Below are 23,006 nucleotides of genomic sequence, written 5' to 3'. Positions count from 1 at the left end.
CAGAAAAGAACCATGACGGATCAGAAAGAAACACTGGAGATGCTATCTCATTCAATATGTTAAAGGCAAAAATAAAACCGAGAAACTCTGAGGCCTGTTACTATTGGTTAAGGTAATTGTTGTGGTTCCACATATCGTCGACCGAGAATTAACAGGGTCTATCTGACATTTCATTCAAATTTAGAAGAAATCCATGTAGAAGGGCAACAGAGGAAACTAAGTAAGATTATTTTATGTAACCTTTATATGTACCTGTTATGTAGCACACGATATGAAAATAAAATGTTATGAGATAGCGGCAATTCCACTTTGAATTTTTGATTTCATTTTTCTCAAACTCTAAAAAAAGTGTAGTTCGACCCTGTTAATTCTCGGTCGACGATATGTATCCATTTTGCAACTTTTGATTGGTCAAAGGCTTACATTATGTGACCCAATTACCTCTCAGAAGCTGCTCACTCAACATAGCAACTAATTGATGTGCTGCCAAGTCAGAGTTCCTACGATCAATGCTTGAAATACATGACACTGACATGATACCCACGAGAAGGCAGAATGGTAATCCCTCTTTCATAGTTCTCTTGGCAATTCCAAGGTCTTCCCTACATAATGCAGTGTCGTGGTAGTAGTTGTAGGCAGGGACAAGAGCAAGAGGACAGCCGAGAGCATCAGCTATTTATGGCCGCTGACATTCGCAGGAAAGCCTCTACACTGGGAGGTACACGGCACAGAGAGGAGAGGCAAGACGAGGCTTGAGGCAAGGTTGCTTACAGGCACCGACAGCAGCACCGTGCCACAAGTTTGCACTACAATGTTTCGCTACTTCACCTGTCTTCTCGTGTTACTTTTAGCACTGAGTGCCGCTGCTCAAGGTGAGTGGTACACCACCGGTGCAGGACACCACACACAACCGCGGCATCGTTTGGTCACCTTGTGATTGGGACGAACCCAACAATTCGCTCTTTGTATGTCATTTGTGTGTCGATATGACTTTATAAAACCATGTTGTCACTTTTAGAATCGAGTGACACTGCACAAGGTGGGTACATCATACCGCACAGTGCAGGGCAGCATCGGTCGGTCACATGGTGGTTGAGATGAACCCGACGTTTCGGAATTCAAATGTCATTTTATGTGGATAAGTGCTTGGAAACCATTTTCAGTATTTCTGTGCAAAGTTAAGAAAGCTTAATGTGTGCCTTTTGTAAAAAGACCTCAACATCCATAGAAGTTGCTGTCATTATTAGTAACAAACATGGGAAACAAATCTTTTGGAATGCATACGATACGGTTAACCGTCGCTCTTGTGCTTAAACGATGCACCTCTAACTCACTCCATGGGTGCAAGCTTTAAAAGAGTAATCTGAGCTCCTTGTATCATTGCAAAGATCCACCCATAAAGCCAAAATATGACTATCTATTGCAGCAGCATGACGTAGTGAAGCAGACAACAGATGCACAGTGAGAAAAGGAGCATCCATTCCCCATTCCCAGCACACTCACTGGAGTAATTCAAGGCAGGCGATTAGAGCGCTTCCCATTTTAGCGGCATCTCACCGAGCAGCCCAAGTATGGTCAGCGCGCCCAGCAACTGGCTCGCTGTGCTCCAGGTCACTGACGGCGTCACTAACGAGACCAGTCATTAGGACGGGCTTTCAGGCTCCCGGCACTCTTGGGAAAACAATGACAATAATGCGTTCCAATGGGCTGCACAAAATTTGGTGCTGTTGTGGAAGCGATGGCCAGATGCAAAAGAAGGCAGGGAGAAAAACAATAAACAAAGGCTGAAGTGGTAGAGAGAGAGAGAGAGAGAGAGAGAGAGAGAGAGAGAGAGAGAGAGAGAGAGAGAGAGAGAGAGAGAGAGAGAGAGAGAGAGAGAGAGAGAGAGAGAGAGAGAGAGAGAGAGAGAGAGAGAGAGAGAGAGAGAGAGAGAGAGAGAGAGAGAGAGAGAGATAGAGAGAGATAGAGAGAGAGATAGAGAGAGAGATAGAGAGAGATAGAGATAGATAGATAGAGATAGAGAGAGATAGAGAGAGAGAGAGAGAGAACACGAGAGAGAGAGAGAGAGAGAGAACACGAGAGAGAGAGAGAGAGAGAGAACACGAGAGAGAGAGAGAGAGAACACGAGAGAGAGAGAGAGAGAGAGAGAACACGAGAGAGAGATGGACAAGACAGACAGACAGAGAGACGGACAAACAGACAAACAGAGAGAGACAAATCATTAAGCCCTGGGTGTTGATAAATTAACATTGCAAATTGTTGAAGCAATGAGTAGACCCCCAAAGGAAACAAGAACAAAAAAAATTGATTCTGAAAAGCAAGAAGGTAAGACTATGTTTTGGCAAACAACTAATGGCCGTGCCTTTGCGGCGCAGATGTGGCAGAAACAGTCAGCACCTGCACTGTGGAGCCAGAGCGACCGGTCCTGGCAGAGCTTGGAGGGATGGAGAATACTGCCAACCAAAGCCCGGTTCCCAGCGCACAAGCACCAGAATTGGACGGCGGCACACATGCCGAGGACACAATTGCACAGGTTCTTCAAGAGAGCGGAGTTACAGCAGACTATGAACCTGAGCAAACCCAAACCAAAAATTCTGAACCAAATGCAGATGACATAGGGTTGGATAGTGGCAGCAATGAAGGCACAGACCCCCCACTTAGAGATAAAAATGGCGAATCGACAGAAAGCAAATCAAATGAAAACCAAACGCCTACCAAAACATGCATCCCAAAGGGAGACGCAGATGAGAGCGAAACAATTAGCCATACTGAAGAAAGTGGTCCTGAGGATGAGCCTGATTTAACCCAAAGTCCAAATGATAGCTCGATTCTCAAAACAAACATAGATGAACTAGAGCAGAGTAGAGATGACAGCATAGGGGAGATTAATCGCCCTTTGCTGGATAATAATGGATCCGATGGACAACAAACACCCACAAAAACATCGATCGAAAAGCTAAAAGCAGATGAGGTCGAAATAAAAGCCGATACGGAGGAGATAAGCCACGAGAACGAATCTGATCTCCCCCAAATTACAAAGGTTCCCGAGTCAAATGGAGTTGTGGTTAAGCTCACAAATTATACGCTTGCTGAAGAGTCCGTGTCAAATCCGCCGGTCGCAGAACGGCAAGGTGGACAAAGTGCTGGAAAAGAGCCACTCCCTGACCAAACTGTGAAACCTAATCGGGTTGCAGATGTGATCGAGCCGAGCCACGAGGCCTCCGTGAAAGCACCAAACCCACCGGTGCTCAGACCCAATGGAGCAGAGATGGAGGCGAACGTTGATGTGGATGAAATTGCATACGTGCTTCGTGATCGTACGCACATTGACCAAACACTGCAGCTCGATGACACGCCACTCGAAGACTATCCAGGTTTGGACATTAATAATAATAATAATAATAAAAATAATAATGTTTTGATTTTGATGAAAAAAATACTCTTTACAAAGCATTGGTGCTTCTGAAGCAGTTTTTTATTGCAAGGATGATGCTATGTACGAGGTGGTTTGCCATTGCCTTCTCAATGTTGTTTGTCTGTGATCTATCCTTTTTAATGCTGAGCATCAACAAACAAGGAACCGTTTGGTAAGTCTTTGGGACGACTCGGCCAGGGTTTGAACAACCAACCCCCCCAGACTCAAAGCGGACGTGCCAACCATTACACCTCTGAGTCTGGTAATAATAATAACAATAACAATAATAATAATAATAATAATAATAATAATAATAATAAGTAAACCATGTGCAAGAGGAGGCTTATGTTGCAGTTATATAAAACACTTGATTCTGTTTGTATTTCATTAATGGACAACTAACCCACAATATACATTTTTGCTCTCACTGGGTAAACGATAAACTGTTGGCTTCATTGGAAAACACAATTTGGGTGATTCAAGAGGAGTTCTGGAGGATTGTCCCACACCCCACCCCCAGCCAACGACATCAATCTTTTGCCAGATTTGGGTTAAATCCCCCCCATTCCTTACAAAATTTGAGCCTATTTTTTATTACGTCCTGAGGACAGGACATGAAGCGGTAAATTGTGAAAAAAATTAATGTTATTGGAATTAAAGCCAGGAAGATAGATAAAAGAACAAAGGAAGAAGAATGTTGGCAGAGTTGGGAGGAAAGGATGACAGGATGTTGACTGAAGTAAGGGTGAAGGTGCTTGGGGCACGTGCGGGTGACATGCATGAAAGGAAGGGGCATTTTTGTGCAAATCTGGAGTGAAATTTGATAATGTAAAGAAACGAATCTTGTATCTAAGCTGATATACCTATTAACTTTAAACAAGCAAGGCTATGTTCCCTCCTTCTCCATATTTACACAAGAAAATGGGAAATTTCCAAAACATTAAACTTATCTTTTTTGGACTGTTTGGAGAATTATATTGAGTGAACAAAAGATGTAAGAATGTGCAAAAATTAACTAGTTTCATTGAGCTATACAACAATGCATTCAGTGCTTGACCTATCTCCCAGAGGTCCTGTTTATCCAGAACATCTGCCAGATCTGTGTCAATATTTTTGGAGGTTCTGTGAGGTGCTCTACAGGGGATCAAAGCAAATCTGGTGAAAAACACACGCTTTAAAAAAAAAAGTTACGTTTGCGCAGACCGCGAACGATGCAACATGTGACGCGTGCACAGACGAGCAGGCAACATAGCGGATCATCTGCAATGTTTATTTCATGGGCGATTAAACTTTGCAATGTCCCCAGAGTTGTTCTCCATAAGCAGCAACTCTTTTGTGGATAAAGTCATTATTTGAACGAATTGATTTTATTTCATTAACTGATGCGTGCGTGGTGATGACCGGCTTTAAAGTTAAAGGGATCCTATATAGTATCCAGCCACAGCCTGGCCAGCCATTCCTTATCAACCATTTAATTGAAGTGCTTGCTCGAGTGCTTAAGCCACTTGTCGAGCACCCGATAGTCGATAGTAGTACCGCGCTGTGTCTTTATTTTGCTCGTAATAAATAGATGGCACCTTTTGTCCAAGCTTATCATTCAAAACGAGCGAAGTGCTGCTTTCAAAATGCCAAACTTGAATGAGCTTTACATTTGTGACCCAGGCCTCTTGGAACGCCTCAAAAGGACTTACCACTCCGCCATCAAACCGATGGAGAGGGCGTACAAGTACGAAGATATAAGGCACCAAGACATCTCCGGTAATGTATTTCTACACAGCACCAAAGCACAACAGATTGCGACCTCGACAGTCATAATACAGTAGTTATAACAAAAGAAGCACATTCGGGTTTAATGACTGGACAATACCGACTCGAGCATGTTCCACACTTTATCAGCACAACCTCACTCGTCTAATTGCTTGGTTTTCATCTCCTGCTCCACCACCTCCACCTCCATGAATGGTTTGACAATGAGTGCAGTTACGTGGTGGTGGGGGAGGGCACTTTCTGCACGAGAGCACCGGAGTCTTAACACAGACACTAAGCTGCACATAATGTAACTGCTCTACAATTCCTCCGCAAGTTAACTTCCCATTCTTCCCTTTGGGTTAAGCATCCCATTAAAAAGCACTCCTCATCCTGTGGAACTGAGATAATCCTCCATAATGCTTACCACTACTCTCTTCTTTTTCCCTGTTAACAGCTTTTGCTGGTAGAAGTGCAACTTCTTTCCAAGGTTAGTAACAAGATTGCTGGCAGACATTTTGTTGCTAATGAGGGAGGAGGGGTTTGATGAAGAGGGGAATTTTGTTTTCAATTTGGCCAATGCAACCTTCACAAAGTTACGAAGATTCTGTTTGCAGTAATAATCTAAAGTTCAAGCATTTTAATGTTAAGTGAGTCATGATTAAAATTGTAAGCGGTGAGATTTAATTCCACTAAAAGAAGCATATTTTAAATGAAGATATCGTTATCAGCAGCACCTGACACCGGAGCGCCCGAGTTATCGTCCTCACCCCCCCCCTCCCCACCTCTCCCTCGCCCCAGTTTAAATCACATTCCATTCCATTGTAAGAAAGAATAGCACAAACACCACCATATACCCCCTGCATGTTCGGAGTTGTATCCCGAACCCAAGTACGAACCCAGCACTCCAAAAATGCTCGAGACAAAAGCTTGTCCACCTGGCATGTACAAGGTCTAACATTTGATCACGTTGAGATTACAGCCCCAGCGTGCTGACTATTTCACAACACAAATGCTAAAACTACAGCGAAAATGTCCAATTCGACCATTGGCGAGACCTTTTTACAGCAGCTCTGAAAGATGCATTCACCCAAGGTGGGAAAGGCAAATAAATAGATAAATAGCCATTCAAATCCACAAACATTTATTTTTAACAGATACCAACATATATAATAAACATAATAATAATAATAAAATGTTTATTTTTGTTTTTTAAATATCTGGCCAAATAATGTCGACATGATTAACTCTCCTTATAAACTTCAAGTATTTCAGCTCGTTTTCAGACCTCCAACCTGGAGCACCAAAGTTTCTTTTTCGAATTGCGATTCAAGAGCTGCTTGCATTTTCCTTGGGTGATGCTCATCATGAATGAGTGCAAATTTGATGAGGATTTAGGGCAATCCGCCTAACAACAGACAGTGCTGTGACTTGCTTGTCCAACTTAGACTTTGACTGTTGAGCTGCAATTTGTCACTTGCAAGAAGAATAAGCTGCTTGCTTCACTGTGCATGCAACTGTTGCAGCCGTTGGGATTGACGGTTCTTTGAGATTCAAGCCGAGGGTCCGTCCAACCTTCGGCCAGGTGTGTATAATAACCCTCACGTTCTGCCATCCCCGTCTGCCTTTCAGAGAACGAGATAATGTCCAAACCTATGGTGTTATTCCTTGGCCCCTGGAGTGTGGGCAAATCAACGATGATAAACTACCTCCTAGACCTTGACGACAAACATTACCAGTTGTACACAGGTAGGTTTCAGCCAGAATCGAGCTAAAATACACCACTTTCCAGCTTCAAACAAGTGACCTTGAGTTAATAATAACAACTGAGTTTCCACATCCATGCTATCCATACCTCACAGGGGGTCGGAAACTTCCTAGTGTCACGAGCGAGCCAAATAAGTCACCTGTCACATGCTTACACCAGCCAGAACATCCAAATCATGAAGTTTATGATCACTTAGTTTTTGACTCCAACATCCATGGGGAAGTGAAGTACTCATTTAAGGCCTGCACCACAAACCATTCTCACATTACCTAAACAAGCGTTTGCTGAAACGAAATGACAGCCGGGGATGCCCAAGATAAAAATGGTGCTGACATAGCAATGGCGATGGTGGCATTTCCAAATACAGATTGGTATCCAGCTTCGCAAGTTAGGAGCTTAACTCTTTCATACCAATGAATTCTGCACTTGTAGCACTTGGAAATTGAAAATGATCAGCATGGACCATGGATGCACATTGTCTTTGCACGAGTATGTATGCATCCATCCATCCTCTCCAAAAATCACGAAGACTAAAAGGTCAACAAGCAATTTTAACAGTCCGCTTCGATTCCGACAGGTGCCGAGCCGACGACATCGGAATTCACAGTCATTCGGCATGGACCCAAGATGAAGCACCTGGAGGGAATAGTCATGGCAACTGAAGGTGCACGCACCTTTGCGTCACTTGAGAAGTTTGGACAAAACTTTCTGGAACGTTTTTCCGGGTATGAAATCCCACACCGACTGCTTGAACGGATCACGATTGTTGACACACCAGGCATCATTGAGAACCGCAAGCAACAGCAGCGCGGTATGGCCACCCCAAACCTAATTTACAAATTTCAAAGTTTGTTGGAAAAGGCAATGTACAAAACATTTATCTGCATCACAAGAAACACAAAAATAACTCCATTTCTCACTTTCTCAATCTTGTGCCCCCCAGGTTACCCGTTCAACGATGTGTGCCAGTGGTTCATTGATCGTGCTGACCTCATACTGGTGGCCTTTGACCCAACAAAGTTAGACGTGGGACTCGAGCTGGAGATGCTGTTCCGACAATTGAAGGGTCGTGAATCACAGATCCGCATCGTCCTGAACAAGGCCGACAGCCTGTCCACACAGGAGCTCATGAGAGTTTACGGTGCGCTGTTTTGGAGCCTCGCCCCTCTCATCAACGTTACCGAACCACCACGTGTCTACGTCAGTTCCTTTTGGCCCCGCGCATTCCGTGTCAACACCAACAGTCGCCTCTTCCTCATGGAGGAGACATCGTTGCTCGATGACTTGCGGCAGGTAATCGCTAATCGCATGGAGAACAAGATTGCATTCATCAGACAGCATGCAATTCGCGTGCGCATCCATGCTCTCGTGGTGGATCGTTACGTGCAGACCTTCCATGCCAAAAGTTCATTCTTCAGCGATCCAGACGAAGTCTTCACAGAGATTGTAGACAATCCGGAGAAGTTTGGGATTTACAAGGCCGTACTGTCTCATAACAACATCAGCAAGTTTGACCTGCCTGAACCAGCTGCATATTATGAGTTCTTTGCAATGAACCCAATCAGCCAATTCCGCACGCTTTCCCACCACTGTGGCTTCACGGGAGGATGCTTGCTCGACAAGATGGAGCGGGCCATCGCTTACGAGCTCCCGGGCCTGCTAACATCTGTGGGAAACATCGCTCATCGGGCTCGGTTTGGCCAGACCTGCTCCACAGTTTCATGCAAAGCTACCAAGGGTCACAAGCCATAGGATGGCACAAGACCACGGCACCCAGCCATGGTCAACCCTCCCTAATCTCAGCCCCACTTCACGCCGGCTTTTCCAACAGGACACGAAAAGCTGATAGAAAGGTCAGGGAAGCCCAAGACTCGGAGTCAATGCTAGCACCCCATCTGGAAGAGTTTCCTGTGACCTTTGGCGGAAGTTAATCATCCAAACCATCCGGCGGGTAGTTGCATGTCCATCGTCATTTTCAGCTCAAACCCCATACAGTTCCCCCAAAATGTCCGTAACTTTTCCCCTATGGCTGGGAATCATTTTGGGACCTTTAAAGCTGTTTGTTTGTTTGGCAACCTCAAATTATTACAGACAATACGTCAAAGCAATTAGGCTGACAGTGAAAAAAAAAACTTCAGCTTTGACAAAAAATTATAATTTGAACAGTCTTGCCAGCATACAAAAAGCTTTTTGCTAAAAATGACGAATATAATTCAGACCTACGAGAGCCCAAGATTGGGCATATATAAATATATTAAAAAAAAGAAAAGAAACGTATTTAAAGCATGTGCGTCGTCGTTTTAGGGGAGAAATGATGCAAGGTTCGATCCTTTTTATTCGTTTATGGTACTACTAACCTCCTACCAGTCAAAAAAGCCAAAACAGTCCACAAAATAATTTTTAAAAAGATCATGTAGTGCAGGTCGAATCAGTTTATCCATTTCACCCCATACTATCATTCAACAAAAACAAGTGAAGCGCACAATAATTTGGTCCTGAATCCATCCATTCATATGTGCACATCCATCCAGCTAAAATCTGAATCCACACACATGCGCATTCAGCTAAAATTATTCACAAGCAATAAGTTGCACAAAGAAATTGTATTTGCATAGCATATGACTAACAATACACCAATGGCTACAAATTGCATGCTCGTCATTACCGACATCGGTCATGAAAACCAAGGAAATACGGACAGCACAACCACACAACACGGCATACCAACAAGCGGAGTTACCAGTAAATGCACTTTATAATACTCCATCATACATGACCTCGACTTGATAAGCCAATTATTAGGTTCACCGCAGGATGAAAGCCTCCATCAACATAAATGAGCAAACTGCAAAAAAAAAAAAATATATATATATATATATATATACATATACATATATATATATATATATATATATATATATATATATATATATATATATATATATATATATAGATATATATAGATATATATAAAAATAGGATTTTCCACGAATGCGTCGATGGATATGCCTCCACCCAGGTTAGATGGCATCACCCGTTACGTTTGATCTCAATTAAAGGTCACGAGAGAGCACTAGAGAAAATATATTAAGGCAGAGAAAGATAGTCACATGCTTCAAACTTGAATTATGGTCTGCAAGAGTCACAAAGGGCAAATGACCTTCGACCTTTGAGCCATTGCAACTAAAATTGAATCGGTTCATGTTTCTATTTGCATCGCGGTCCATACTTGCACCAGGTGTGGTTAGAATCCCTTCAGTGGTTTACAAGTTAATGGATAACAAAGATTGTCAATTAAAAGTCAAATGACCTCTAAACTTTGACCTTTTATACCCAAAATCGAATCAGTTCATCTTTGTATCATAGTCCATATTTGTACTAAGTTTGGTCAAAATCCCTTCAAAAGTTTACAAGGTATCATGGTAACGAAAATCCGCTTCACACACGACTGACGCATGGCCAAACGGACAGCCCGTAAATGTAGCGCCCCCAGTGCTTTCACCTGAAGAGGCATTAAAAATATAAACACACAAACAAACTCGTCAAAGAAAAGAACCAAATCAGAATACTATTTCACCAAAACACCAAAGAGGACAAACTGGAAATATTAAGCAAGAGCAAACAACCCAAAACTAATGAGTGTTGGATACCTGCAAAGTGAAACTTACAAAGCCATAGCATGGGACCTTGCACTGACATCTTAGAAAAACGTGTTTATTCTCAAAAGCAACTTATTCATAAAGGGCTGAGTAAATTGCCATCACTAGGGTTGGGAGGGAAGCGGGGAGGGGGAGGATTGGTGGCGGGGACTAACTCACTTTGATCCGCTTCTGCTTAAAATCACGGCTTTATCTGTATGAACCTTCTTCACGAATATTGACGTGGCGGGTTGGGTGGGAGAAGCAGTGGGCAAGTTAAGGACTAAATTTCCTGTATTTATGGGGAAAGAAGAGAGCAAGAAATAAGCAGTTTTCATTTTTTGAAAGATTGGCAGATTAATTGCTCGGGATATTTAACCCGAAGCATCGTCGCAACATGCTTTTTGCACTGAGTTGCAAAGTTCCTATTGTGCTTTTAACTCGGCCACGTTCGCACGACGCCCGAGTTCTGAAGCGGTCAACGCTGGCTGGTTCATGGTGCTACAATCAAATTGATCAAATGTGTGTTCAAGCTAAGGTTACATTCATTTTCATAAACAAGAATGAAGCGTCAACTCGGTGCAACCGGTGGTGACAGAGGATGGACAGAATATTTAGCATTGTAATGAGTGTGCTAAAAGTTTGATCCCATAGATATATAATTAAAGGAGCAAGTAAAATAGATATCATTTTGACAATCTGTGTTCAAACATTTAATCTTTTTTTTTGTAAGTAAATATTCAACAAAACAGTGGAATGTTACAAAATAAATGACCGACTCAAATACAGGAACCATAAGTATACAGATGTTTGAAACGGAAAGCAAATTCGTATTTTGTGTTCTGGAAACTTTCAATAAGTGATTTTTACAATGGACTGCAATAAAAAGGAAATGCTACCCTCCCCCATTCTGCCCTGTTTATCAGATCTTTTTGCCACTGGATGCACACATCCAACTCCAACTGAAGATTAAAGATTCAACCAAGTGCACATTATTTTGATTTCCTTGTTTAACAGACAAAACTAGAGGGGGAGCACTCGGTAGAGTGCAAAACCTCCGCCGCCAATACTGCGAGGTCACTCAAGTGAACCTGATATCCTATTCATTCAATTTGACGTCAACAGTGCTCAGAGTTATAGTTTGCAACTTTCCCTTTTACTTTTAACTTTTACATACTCAATTCATTCGTCATAACTAGATTCCTTGAGACAAATTGATTTTACGTGGGTATATCCACCTGAAGTTCCAAAATCAGCCGCAATTATAATGTTGGCATGTTTTTTGTTGGAAATCACTTATAACGTGCAGAAATGCAAAAAAAAATAAAAATAAAAATAAAAATAATAAAAAAAAAATCGAAATTTTGTTGAAAAAAAAGTTGCAAAATTTTCTTAAGTTTTTTTTTCTTTTTTTTCTCTCAAACAATTTTTTTTTTTTGGTTGGAAATCACTTAAAACATGTAGGAATGCAAAAACAAAAATTCAAATATTTTTTCAAAAATGGCCGCCATTGCAGCCATATTGGACTTTGGACCAAGTCCAAAATCTAATGGCATGATCCTTGGACCATACCTAACCCCCCACCAAGTTTCGTCGAAATCCGTCGAGGAGTTTTTCCATAATACTGTTCACAAACAAACAGACAGGTGAAAACAGTAACCTCCATCCATCTTCGATGGTGGAGGTTAAATATAATTCAACGAGAAGGGCACTCGGTAGAGCATAGACCTCCGCCACATAATGCCTGATTCATGAGAACATATCATGCCACGTGTCGTTTTTGACTCGATCTCTCAATGGTGAAGAATCACTTGAAAAATTAAATAATTCTCGTATCTTCACCAAACATCGAATCAATTCTTCATCACACACCCAACGTGTCCACCAAGTTTCGTCCGAATCTGTCCACAACTTTTTCACACATCGTGCTATATATTAGTTTAGCCCCATCTCTCAATGGTGAAGAATCACTTTAAAAATTAGCGTATCTGGATTCGGATCTTCAACATTGAATCGCTTCTTCCTTGTCACACACCAACCTGTCCACCAAGTTTTATCGAAATCCACCACAATTTTTTGAGACTTCTTGCTATATATAGTTTTTTTTGCCTCATCTCTCAATGAAGAATCACTTTTTTAAATTCTAGAAGCCAGATCCAGATCTTCACCAAAATCTAATCAGTTCATTGTTGTCACACACCCAACCTGCCCACCAAATTTCATCCGAATCCATGCATAACTTTTTGAGATGTCCTGCTCACAGACAAACAAATAAAGACAGACAGACAGACGGGGGTGAAAACATAACCTGCGTCCACCTCAGACATCGCCGGTGACCAAGGTAATAAACTCCAGTCAATAATTGTCAGGTCATGAAAATAAATGAAGAGAAATAAATAAATCCTCAGCTTATTGAGCAACTTTAAAGGGATAAAAGTGGAAATCGAGAAGAAGATATTCATTTGTGAAGACAAATCAAAGTAAAGTCCATGAGAGACAGATGTACTCCCAAATGTATCGCATTGACAAACCCTCACCTCCCCATGACTGCAAGTACCATATTTTGACACTTAAAGTCTTTCAATATCGTCACAGTGCAGGTCTGGCACGATTGCTGCCGTGGAGGACACACCTTTGGTTGGATTTCTTTCAGCACCTTGCTCGACTCGTCATCAAAATCCAATCGGCAGGCAATCGAAAGATCTTTCCCAGCTTCCTCCCAATGGCCTAACAACCTGCACAACATACAATTCTGTGAGCATTTCAACGGTGTAACTCAGAACTCTTGCCATGTTCTACGAGAGTGCTCCAAACTTAACATTGACCGTGGAATGGTAGTGCAATGCAGATCATCAAGTTGAGGGAATAGGTCTTTATAGCGCCGGTAACCAATAATGTACAAATCACGCCTGCCACACTTTAAATGCCATGTGCTGAACAATAAAGATGATGGCAAGTGAGGTAACAAGGTGGATCGGTGCAGGAGGAAATTCCTGGTCAGTAAAAATATCAAACCCATTAACGTTTAGAGTATTGGCTGCACAGTACGGTGAAGATTGCTTGCCAAGGAAAACCATTAAAGCGCAACTGGACAACAAGCTTTTCACCCACGAACACGTTAAGAAGTCGCAGATAATGCCCGTGAAGGGTGGGTGATTGGATGGTTGAGATTTGAAAGGATGGGAGGGCCATAAAACAACAACAACAATCACATGGAAATTTGGATTGAACCCTGCCCATCAGAATGACACGTCATGCAGAGACTGGAATAAATAAACACCTTGGAAGCAAATGGAGATGTCATAGTCCAAAATACAAGACATTGTTTACTAAAGATTTCATAGAACATGATATCACATGCAGTGCTCGAGTATACACAATACCAAAATGATTTTAAAGATAGTTTAAAAAAAAAAAATCCAGAAACAACACTATTGAAGCAGTCATACATCACCTTTATACACCACCCTATTTAACATGTTAAAGTAATGCAAAACTGGAGGTTCTTGGAAGTATTTAGAAGGTGATTCATGTTCAAGTATTTCATACCACTTAAATAAAATAAAGCTTGAAAGTCATATAAATTAATTAATTCTGAGTTTTAGTGCCGTTATTCGCAGTGTCTACTCCACCACCTTATTTAACACCTTCCATTCATTCTTTGTGCCTGGTGTTTGTGTCCTTTAGGACGTCCGTAAAAACAGGACGTTTCCTGTTTGGAATTTTGTTTTGTTTTTTGTTTGTCCTCAATTTTGTTTGACTGCCAGGCAGACAGAGTTAAAAAAAAAAGTATCTCACTCTTCTCTGCGCATGTACGATCGAGCCAAATTCAGAGACAAAGTCGTGTTTAACGGCAGATTTGTCTTCCGATTCAGGTTCAAAATAGAACATTTGATTTAAATTAGTTGTTCCTCGATCGTAAACTGGTAAAGGCCCAGTCACACCTTGACGTTTTAGCCAGCTTATGCCGATTTTTGAAAAATTTGTCTAAAACGCTGGCACACGTCGAATATGTTATGGGTAAGTTTTGGAAACATTGAGAGCACGCTGAAAAACTGCCATACGTCGTAGTACGCTGGCTTTCATCGTTGTACTTTGCGGTTGTCCTCAAATTTTAGCATGCTTGAAATTTTACGACTTATGCCAGCATATGACTCAAGTTCCGCTACGCTGGCCATAAGTTGTAGGCACGTTATGCGATCGTTGACACACGTTAATTGTAAGTTAATCAGAAGTCGAAACACGTCGAGGTAATGTTTAGCGTACCCGAAACTTATTTCTAACCTATGAGTAACGTGTTGGAGGCACGTTATGCGATCGTTGACACACGTTACTTGTAAGGTTACTTCGACCTGACACACGTTACTTCGTCAAGGTTACTTCGAAGTAACGACACACGTTACTTCGACATACAAGTCCAAACACGTCAATGTAATGGTTAGTGTCAGTATTCCAGACTCCCTGGTTTTTTTTATTTTTTCTTCGGTATGACTGATGTTAACACTTCGATTTCTAGTGCGGTTATAATATAATTAATAGGCTGCCGCTCAACGATTTAAATCATAACCGCACTCGAAATCGAAGTGTCAACATCACCGTCAAAACGAAGAAGAAGAAGGAAAAAAAAAATAAAAAAAATAAAAATAAAAAAAAACAGGGAGTCTGGAACACTGACACTAACCATTACATTGACGTGTTTCGACTAATGAGTAACTTACAAGTAACTTTTGTCGACGTGTGCCAACGATCGCATAACGTGCGTACAACTTATTCCCATCGCATGCGGAACATGAGGCATACGGCAAGTACGTCGTAAAATGTTTAAAAGTACAAGACGTACTCCACTTACTACGACGTATGATAGCGTTCTATTCACGTATACCAAACTTACCCATACCGTACTCGACGTGCGCCAGCGTTTTAGAGGCCGGTATACGCTGGCAAGATCACCAAGGTGTGACTGCGATGTTGACACTTCCATTTCCCCGGCGGTTATGATTTGAATCATTGTGCGGCAACCTTTTAACAGGCTACGCCACGTGATCGTCAGCGATACGTGCAGCGCGCTATGCATAAGTTAGACTATCGTTGGGCATAGGTTGTGAATGCCGACAACAGGCTAAGCATTCGTTGGTACAAGTTATCTGTAAGACAACGGAACGTTCTGTGTCCGTTACGAATATGTTATGCATACGACCAACTCGTGATGAATACGTCCGAATCTCAAAAAAAAAAAAAAAAAAAAAAATCAAAAGTTCAGCGTAAGCCAGCGTTTTACATACATTTTGATACGTTGCCATTGCTGGCTAAAACGTCATGGTGTGACTGGGCCTTAAGGAAGATGGACGGACATAAACCAATTCCGCTTCACGTGCGTGGGGTAATTATGACTAAGTTTTGTGGTCAGACGTGAAGCAGAGAGAGGGACCATGGGAAGTGGGAGAGATAAAGGTGCAAGCACAGTCCATTTAAGGCCTGCATTGGCTATTTTTTCTTTTTAATGGAAATCGCTCCAAACAAGGCATAAAGCCACTCTTGGTAAGGGGCTGAGGGAAGTTTAGATAAAGATAATGACAAAGCAAAACAAAAATAAAAGAAAGAGAAAAACAACAAGAAAACATCCAAGACACAGGAAGTAACAGATGTCAGGTGAAATGCGATGCAACCTCAAAGATTTTGGAAGATGTTATTGACATTCCTCTTAAAGTCGAGTAGATTGGAGGATAATGGGAAGCACAATACAGGTAGTGAATTCCAAAGCGAGACAGCACGAGGGTTAAAACGATCTGCATCGCCTTTCGTTCTGCACTTTAGATCAGCCATCGTGCATCGGTGTGCAGAGATGGAAAACCGAGTCTTGCGTCCAAACATTCATACAGGAAGAAAATCATTTCAAAAATTATTTAGGACGAGCTATGCACACATCCCAAATAATACCTTGAAAATAATCCAAGTATAGTCCCTCACCTTTGCGATACACATACAAGCTGAGTTACAAGTATAAACACAAATCCAGGTAAAAAAATTGAGGTACCCTTGCATAAGTTAGAGTGACTAAGGCACCACACATCAGGCAGCTTCATTCAATTTTAAGCCTGGTGTTCGCTTGGTGGTTAGGGTAGCTGGCCTGGGATCCTAGGGTCCTGAGTTCGAGCCCGTTGGCTGCTGAATCAACACCAGGTGGGGTTGACTCAGCTCGTCATCCGTTCAAGGTCGGTGAAATGAGTACCAGTGTACTGGTCGAGGGGCGCAGCATCAGCGGCACAGCCACACTCCAATAAATGATAGCTACCCGGCAGCCAAGCTGCCATACGCAAGAGCAGATTCAATTATAATTTGCCAAATTTTCTTTGAAGATCTCAGCCTTACCTGTGAGCAATACCTCTCCACTTGTAAGACTGCGCAGAGTCAGGGTTGATGTTGATTGCTCGGTCACAGTCCCGGATTGCCGCATTTGGCTTCTGCAGTTTGATGCAAATACTGCACGCACCAGGTAAATGAAAAGGACCATGATGCAGGACTGCAACGTGCATCAGCAATAACAAGGTAAAAGAAAGTATATGGGCAAATGCCATGCATGTCACGGTGGGACATGCCAAGGCCACCTCGTACCTGGCCCGTTTGGCGTAGAGAATGGCAGACTGGGGATTCAACTTTACAGCTTCCGTGATAAGGGCCAGAGACTTCTCCAACTCCCCTGCATTCCAATGTTGCAAGCCTCAGTCTCAATTGCAATCCCAAGTCTCCCATAATATGAGGTAAACATGTAGAGAGTTGTTTCACCTGATATTCAAATTCATGATATACATTGACATCCTCCCCCAATTTGCACAAAACAATTAAAGGCAACTCACCTTCAGAAAAAGCACTCAAAGCCTCTATTTTTTTCTCACTTGCCTGATCAATCATCTCTTCTGTCACCTGTAAAGGGAGAGCTTATTATCTGCTCAAGTACCATCAGTTTCACCGCCACAGTGCCACACAAATACATCACCCCACCAATAGCATTTAATCCATCTCTAATTTTTGGATTATATTTTCAACAAAAAGTAGCCAAAAGACAATGAGGATAAAACAACCTGCAGCTTTATTTATTTAGTTTTGAAAAGACAAAATTCAGTAAAGGCCTTCCTTGGCACACCTCAACTCTGATCCACCTTCAAGGCCTTCATCTGAAGCTTGATGGAACACAGCTCTTCCCTCTGGGCTGGGTCACCTGACTCACACCTTGCTCATCTTAACGCTGTGGAAACAAAGGCCTTCAAGATCATAGTAATCTCCTGCGATGAAGCCAAGTCAATGGGCCTCTCACTTTCACGTTGCAGACAGGTCAGTGGTCTCTGTATCCTCGACCGCCTCCTTTCTGATCCTGCACCCACAGGTTTCTGCAGGACGCATGCAGTCCACCATCCACACCTTCTGTTGAACCTCCCAAAATCCAGGATCAATGCTCACCACTCATTCATTAATCTTTTTTTTTTTCCTGCCCGTGGAACCAACTTCCACATTCCATCCAAAATCATTCTTCCCTACAGATCTTCAAGACGGCTGTTCACCACCATCCCATAACTGGATTTTGATCATCTCCCATCCAAATCCATGATATTTTCTATGCCCAATAAATCCTCCCCAAACCCACCTCTTTCCAGTTTTTCCTTCCTGAGAATTTGTTACTGTATCCATCTCATTCTCCCGGTTTGTCCTCCCCGAGCAGTCATTCTTCCCCACGTCTCCCTTTATTTTGTACCCCAACCCTGCTGTTGGTGCATTCCCCCCTCTCTTTCCACTATGTCCTGATCTGTTCTTTGTCCTTGCTCCATGTGCCCAATATGGTGTGAAAAAAATGAATAAATAATAGCTTCTCCAAAACAACACACTACTAATAGTTTTGATGATCATGTTTGTGTCTCTTGGCACTTAATCTGGTGGAAGAGAAAGGGGGATTTCCATAGAGCAATACTTTCCCAATATCAACACGACAGAACTCTTATTCACCACTCTTACAATCAGTACCCTGTGTGCTCCTTTGACTTTGATTAACAACCATTTTATGGAATGCTTCCTCCAAGTAAAGCTGCATATTATTAAATTTTTTTTGAAAGTTTGACAGAGTGTGGCAACGGGGTCTGATTTCGAAGCTCTCCTGTTTCGGCTTTCTTTCTTCACTCTGCTCTCTCATAGCTAGCTTTCTCTTGGGCCATTCTTTCGCCGTAATTGTTGATGGTTCAACCTTCTTCCCCCTTTCCTACCAACAGCGGTGCTACTCAGGGTTCTGTCCTGTCTTCGACATATAACCAAATGCATTCGTATTGTTGTGGGCTGGGGTCCGGTGGCGAGAACGACCACTAGGTGGGTGAAGTTACGTCTCCCACCAGACTCCCGGAATTGTAGGCCGTCACTCACGGATAATTCCGTAACACGGCGAGTCGCTTAACTGACCGTGGACGCCAATACCTCAACCGCGTAGCGTAGGGTCTTCCTGCCAGGTGTAATCAGTTCACTGAATTAACCACGCGGTTTCGACTACCGGGGAACCACCCCCTCGGTAGGCCTTGCCCGAACTGGATCACTACCAACTACGGTAGAGTACCAACTACCAACTCCGGATCGGATGCAGCCGAGCGGAACTGCCAAGGACGTACCGGCTAGAATGAACAGATTATCGGGGATAAAGACCCGGATAAACGCAGATCCGAACCATGCTGGACCAATGAAGGAAAAGACAAAAACGAACCGAGAACATGTCTACAATGATTCATTTACACTTGGTGAGGAAAAACGTGGTACAGGAACAGGTTTATTGGTGTTATGCAGGGGACAGAAGAGAGATGTAGTGCGACAATTTTACAGCAACTTGCAAAAGAGGACACAGAGCAGACTTGTCGTGAGAATAATACAGGCAAGAATTACAGTATTCAAAAACTTAAACAGTTTTTACTTAATGGACAGGTGCCACACACTCAGACAAAATAAACCCCAGTTGAATGGCAAAGGACTTTTGCAGCCATGAAAACGATTTGTTAGTGAATTTAGGGTTATTACAGACCACAGACACCGACACCGACACAGAAAACGATACACAGACAGACAGACCATCCCTGAAGGATGGTTGATGGAAGGAGGGGTTGAGTGAGGGGTACTCAGCAGCTGAAGGGGGGGTTGCAACCCCCCCCCCTCTAGATCCGCCACTGCCTGTCCACCTAGTGTGGTCTTCGTGTCGACTGGGGACCAGCGAGAGGCGAGCCGAACCCGGACACCAGCGAGCGACCCTTGCGGTTCTTGTGGGGGGAAAGTGTCGGTCGTGCGGCGAAGGAAGAGGAAGAGGAAGAGGAAGAGGAAGAAGGCGATGACCAGCTTCTTCAGGCTCCTGACCAACTTCTCAGGCTCTTCACCAGCTTTTCCCGCTCCAGACCAGCTTCTGCGGCTCCTCAGGCTCTCTATCGCGAGGAGGACAAAGACGACGACATCGACCAAGACCAGCCAGCCAGACAGACCGCTGTCCCGTTTGACTGACTCCTTTTATGCGATCCGGCGCGGCTCGACCCCTCCCCCACTCGGTGTGCGGGCGTGCGGAGAATCCCGGGGCCGAGGGTTGTCATTGTTCTCTGAAGAATTGTAGCAAACCGTTGCTGTCGTTGATGTTGTTACAAATAAAAGGAAATCCTAACAAGCAAAAGTAACTGACAGTGCACGGACATTTATTTACCCATAAGACAAAGGAAAGGAAGCAATCTATAAAACACATACTTACCGATATAACTGTTCTATCGGGACTACTGAATGTTGAGTGCAGTAAACTTCCAAATTCGTAACAACATATGTATATATATATATATATATATATATATATATATATATATATATATATATATATATATATATTTATATTTATATATATATATATATATATATATATATATATATATATATATATATATATATATATATATATATATATATATATATATATATATATATATATATATATATTGTTACGGCTGTGGAAATTCGCAAACCACCATTCAGGGCCCGTAGGTGAGATAACTCTAAGTACATGTGTAGTTAGCCCCAAACCCGTTGTTTAGAGGGAATTTATGTTATTCATTGGGGCTGCGAAGCTTTGAGATAGCCGTTTTTCTGTTCTATCTGTATTTTGAACCAACCACGTCTCAACCGCCATAACCATCAAACCACCACCGATAAACCCTCCACCACCCTCACCTCTCTCCTTCTACGGCCATTCCCGCAACACCTGTGAAAACTGAGCGTCGGGCTGTCTTGGGCTCGTTCAAGCGATACGCACCGAGCCGCGAGTGCAAATAGCGGCCTTTCCGAGGGAGAATTCGGATCAAGAATGCTACACGCCCACTTCTGATCCGTCCAATGAGGAAGTGCGGAGCGGCTTGGCCCCGCCTCCAGGCGCGTCTGTGTGAAATCCATATATGCAAATTCTATGATTAGGGGAGGTTCACGCCCACTTTTCCTCCGTCCAATTGGCGAGCGTGGCTCCGCCCACGAGGTCATTCTGATCCGGAAATTTGCATATCGTTTCTCCTGCCAGCCTATAAAACGGCGAGCGGAAGGCGAATCGGAAGAGAGTCAGTTTTGGTGGCAGAGTCAGTTTTTGGTTGGAAGAGCAGAGTGTGGCAGAGAATGGAGTCGGGTGGCGAAGGCATCGAGTTGGGTTCTGCAGTCGGCTGAGGAGAGTTGTGGGAAGAGGCCAAGGAGCTCGGGTCCGAGGCGAGAAGGACGGCGGTCGGCGACAAGGTCGCGTTGGGAGATCGCTCGTCGCAGGACCCAAGCCAGCCAGCCATTCTCCTTCCCCCAGGGCATCAACAATTCCCCCTTTTCCCCCGCGCTAAGATAGTGCAACAAAGGGGGCCCCGTTCCCACGCCACTCCAAACATCGTGCCAACGAAACCCGCGAAGGAGCACGAGTCGGGGCACAGCCACATCTGCGGCTCGTCCGCCAACGCGTCACGAGGACGCGGGTAGGACCCACCCGGTCTCGCAGACCTGGCCGCTCCTTCAGGTCCCGCGCACATATTGGCCTCCAGGCCCGTCTGCCCCCTTGTCTATGAGGGTGGCTTCTTTCCTTTGCTTTTGAGTAAATGTGTGTTGGCGCCGTCTGTAAAGTAGAACTGTATTAGTGTTGCCGTGTGTATGCGTATTCGGTAGTAACTCTGCGTCATTGTTTCTTTTGTTTTACTGCTATAGGTGCATTTTGACTGTTTGGCTGTATATGTGTGCTTTCCGTGTGTCGCGTAATAAATGTGCATTGTGTGAACTGTTTTCCCGTTTCACTTCGTCTTTTCTTTATTGACCCTCCATCCTGCTTCACGTAAAGGGGTCGTATTGGGCTTAATACGCCCGATAATTAATCGGAACCGTCGAGGCCGATGATAACACCACTCGGTTATCCCGACAACACGGAACGGTCCGCTTAAGCGGTTCGTGTCCGGAGTCGGCCTGCGGCGAGGTACGATCGCCCGGTCGACCATCCGCGCAGGTACTTAGGTAGATCGAATTTGGCGAGTAACCCTATCCTGCGCGGGTGGGCAATTGGCACGGTCGTGGTGGGGTTAAACCCTCATCCGTGACTAGCTCCCGGCGTTGTTCCGAGAGGGTCACGACAGAATTGTCCGTTCGGTGGGCGAGGCGGTCACCATTCGAGTCGAGCGGCCGATCGCACGCTGGCGGGCGCGAATTCGCAACAATATATATATATATATATATATATATATATATATATATATATATATATATATATATATATATATATATATATATATATATATATATATTGTTGTGGTTGACGAAATTCGCAAACCACCATTCAGGTCCCTTAGGTGAGATATCTCTGTAAGTATATGTGTAGTTAGGCCCAAACCCGTTGTTTCGAGGGAATAAATGTCATTCATGCGGGCTGCGACCCTTCGAGATAGCCGTTTTTCTTTTACTATCTTTATTTTGGACCAGCCGCCATTACTACCACCACCAACCACGTCTCAACAGCCATCACACAACAACCACCAACCGCAACACCGCTTCACAACAACAGCCACGACCTTTACCGTGACAACTCGCCCTTGCAACCATCGCATCACCGTCATTCCCACGCCGCTTGTGGGCACCGATACTGGACTCTTGCAGGGCGAGCACCGAGCAGCGGGTGCAGAAGCGCCGGCCTTTCCGAAGAAAACGGATCAAAAACGACTCACGCCCACTTCTGTTCCGTCCTATCGGCGAGCGTGGGGCGATTTGGCCCCGCCTCCAGGTGCGTTGGAGTAATATCGCTATATGCAAATTCATGGATCAAAAAGCATTCACGCCCACTTTTCCTCAGTCCAATGAGGAGCCAGTTAGAGGTGAAGGGTCGGAGGTAAAGGGTCGAAGGTGAAGGAGTGAGGCCACGGGGCATATAAGGGGCCGCGCTCGC

At 43.6% G+C, this 23,006-nt stretch overlaps 2 protein-coding genes across 3 annotated transcripts in view; one reads left to right on the top strand and one right to left on the bottom strand.

Moving 5' to 3' along the window:
• ST13 (ST13 Hsp70 interacting protein) overlaps positions 1 to 23,006 on the bottom strand; it is a 54,956-nt gene that overhangs the window by 6,637 nt on the left and 25,313 nt on the right. For both annotated transcript variants that reach the window (XM_085861331.1, XM_085861332.1), the window contains exons 5-8: positions 17,422 to 17,488; positions 17,180 to 17,264; positions 16,937 to 17,047; positions 13,200 to 13,302 (exon numbers count right to left, since the gene is read on the bottom strand). In XM_085861331.1, coding sequence (XP_085717457.1) covers positions 13,200 to 13,302; positions 16,937 to 17,047; positions 17,180 to 17,264; positions 17,422 to 17,488 — 366 coding nt within the window. The remainder of the gene's footprint in view (positions 1 to 13,199; positions 13,303 to 16,936; positions 17,048 to 17,179; positions 17,265 to 17,421; positions 17,489 to 23,006) is intronic.
• Positions 595 to 11,470, top strand: SRL (sarcalumenin). The gene is given in 8 exon segments (XM_085861337.1): positions 595 to 654; positions 656 to 872; positions 2,376 to 3,374; positions 5,078 to 5,173; positions 5,619 to 5,651; positions 6,794 to 6,910; positions 7,507 to 7,740; positions 7,873 to 11,470. Coding segments are annotated over 8 exon segments (2,550 nt in total). The 5' UTR covers positions 595 to 609; the 3' UTR covers positions 8,682 to 11,470.

The sequence above is a fragment of the Eptatretus burgeri genome, chromosome 17, assembly GCF_056783735.1.
Source record: "Eptatretus burgeri isolate ZD-2024b chromosome 17, Ebu_testis_v1, whole genome shotgun sequence".
NCBI classification, from domain to species: domain Eukaryota; kingdom Metazoa; phylum Chordata; class Myxini; order Myxiniformes; family Myxinidae; genus Eptatretus; species Eptatretus burgeri.
The sequence above is the reverse complement of the archived record's forward strand: the minus strand, read 5'-3'. Positions and strand labels throughout refer to the sequence as shown.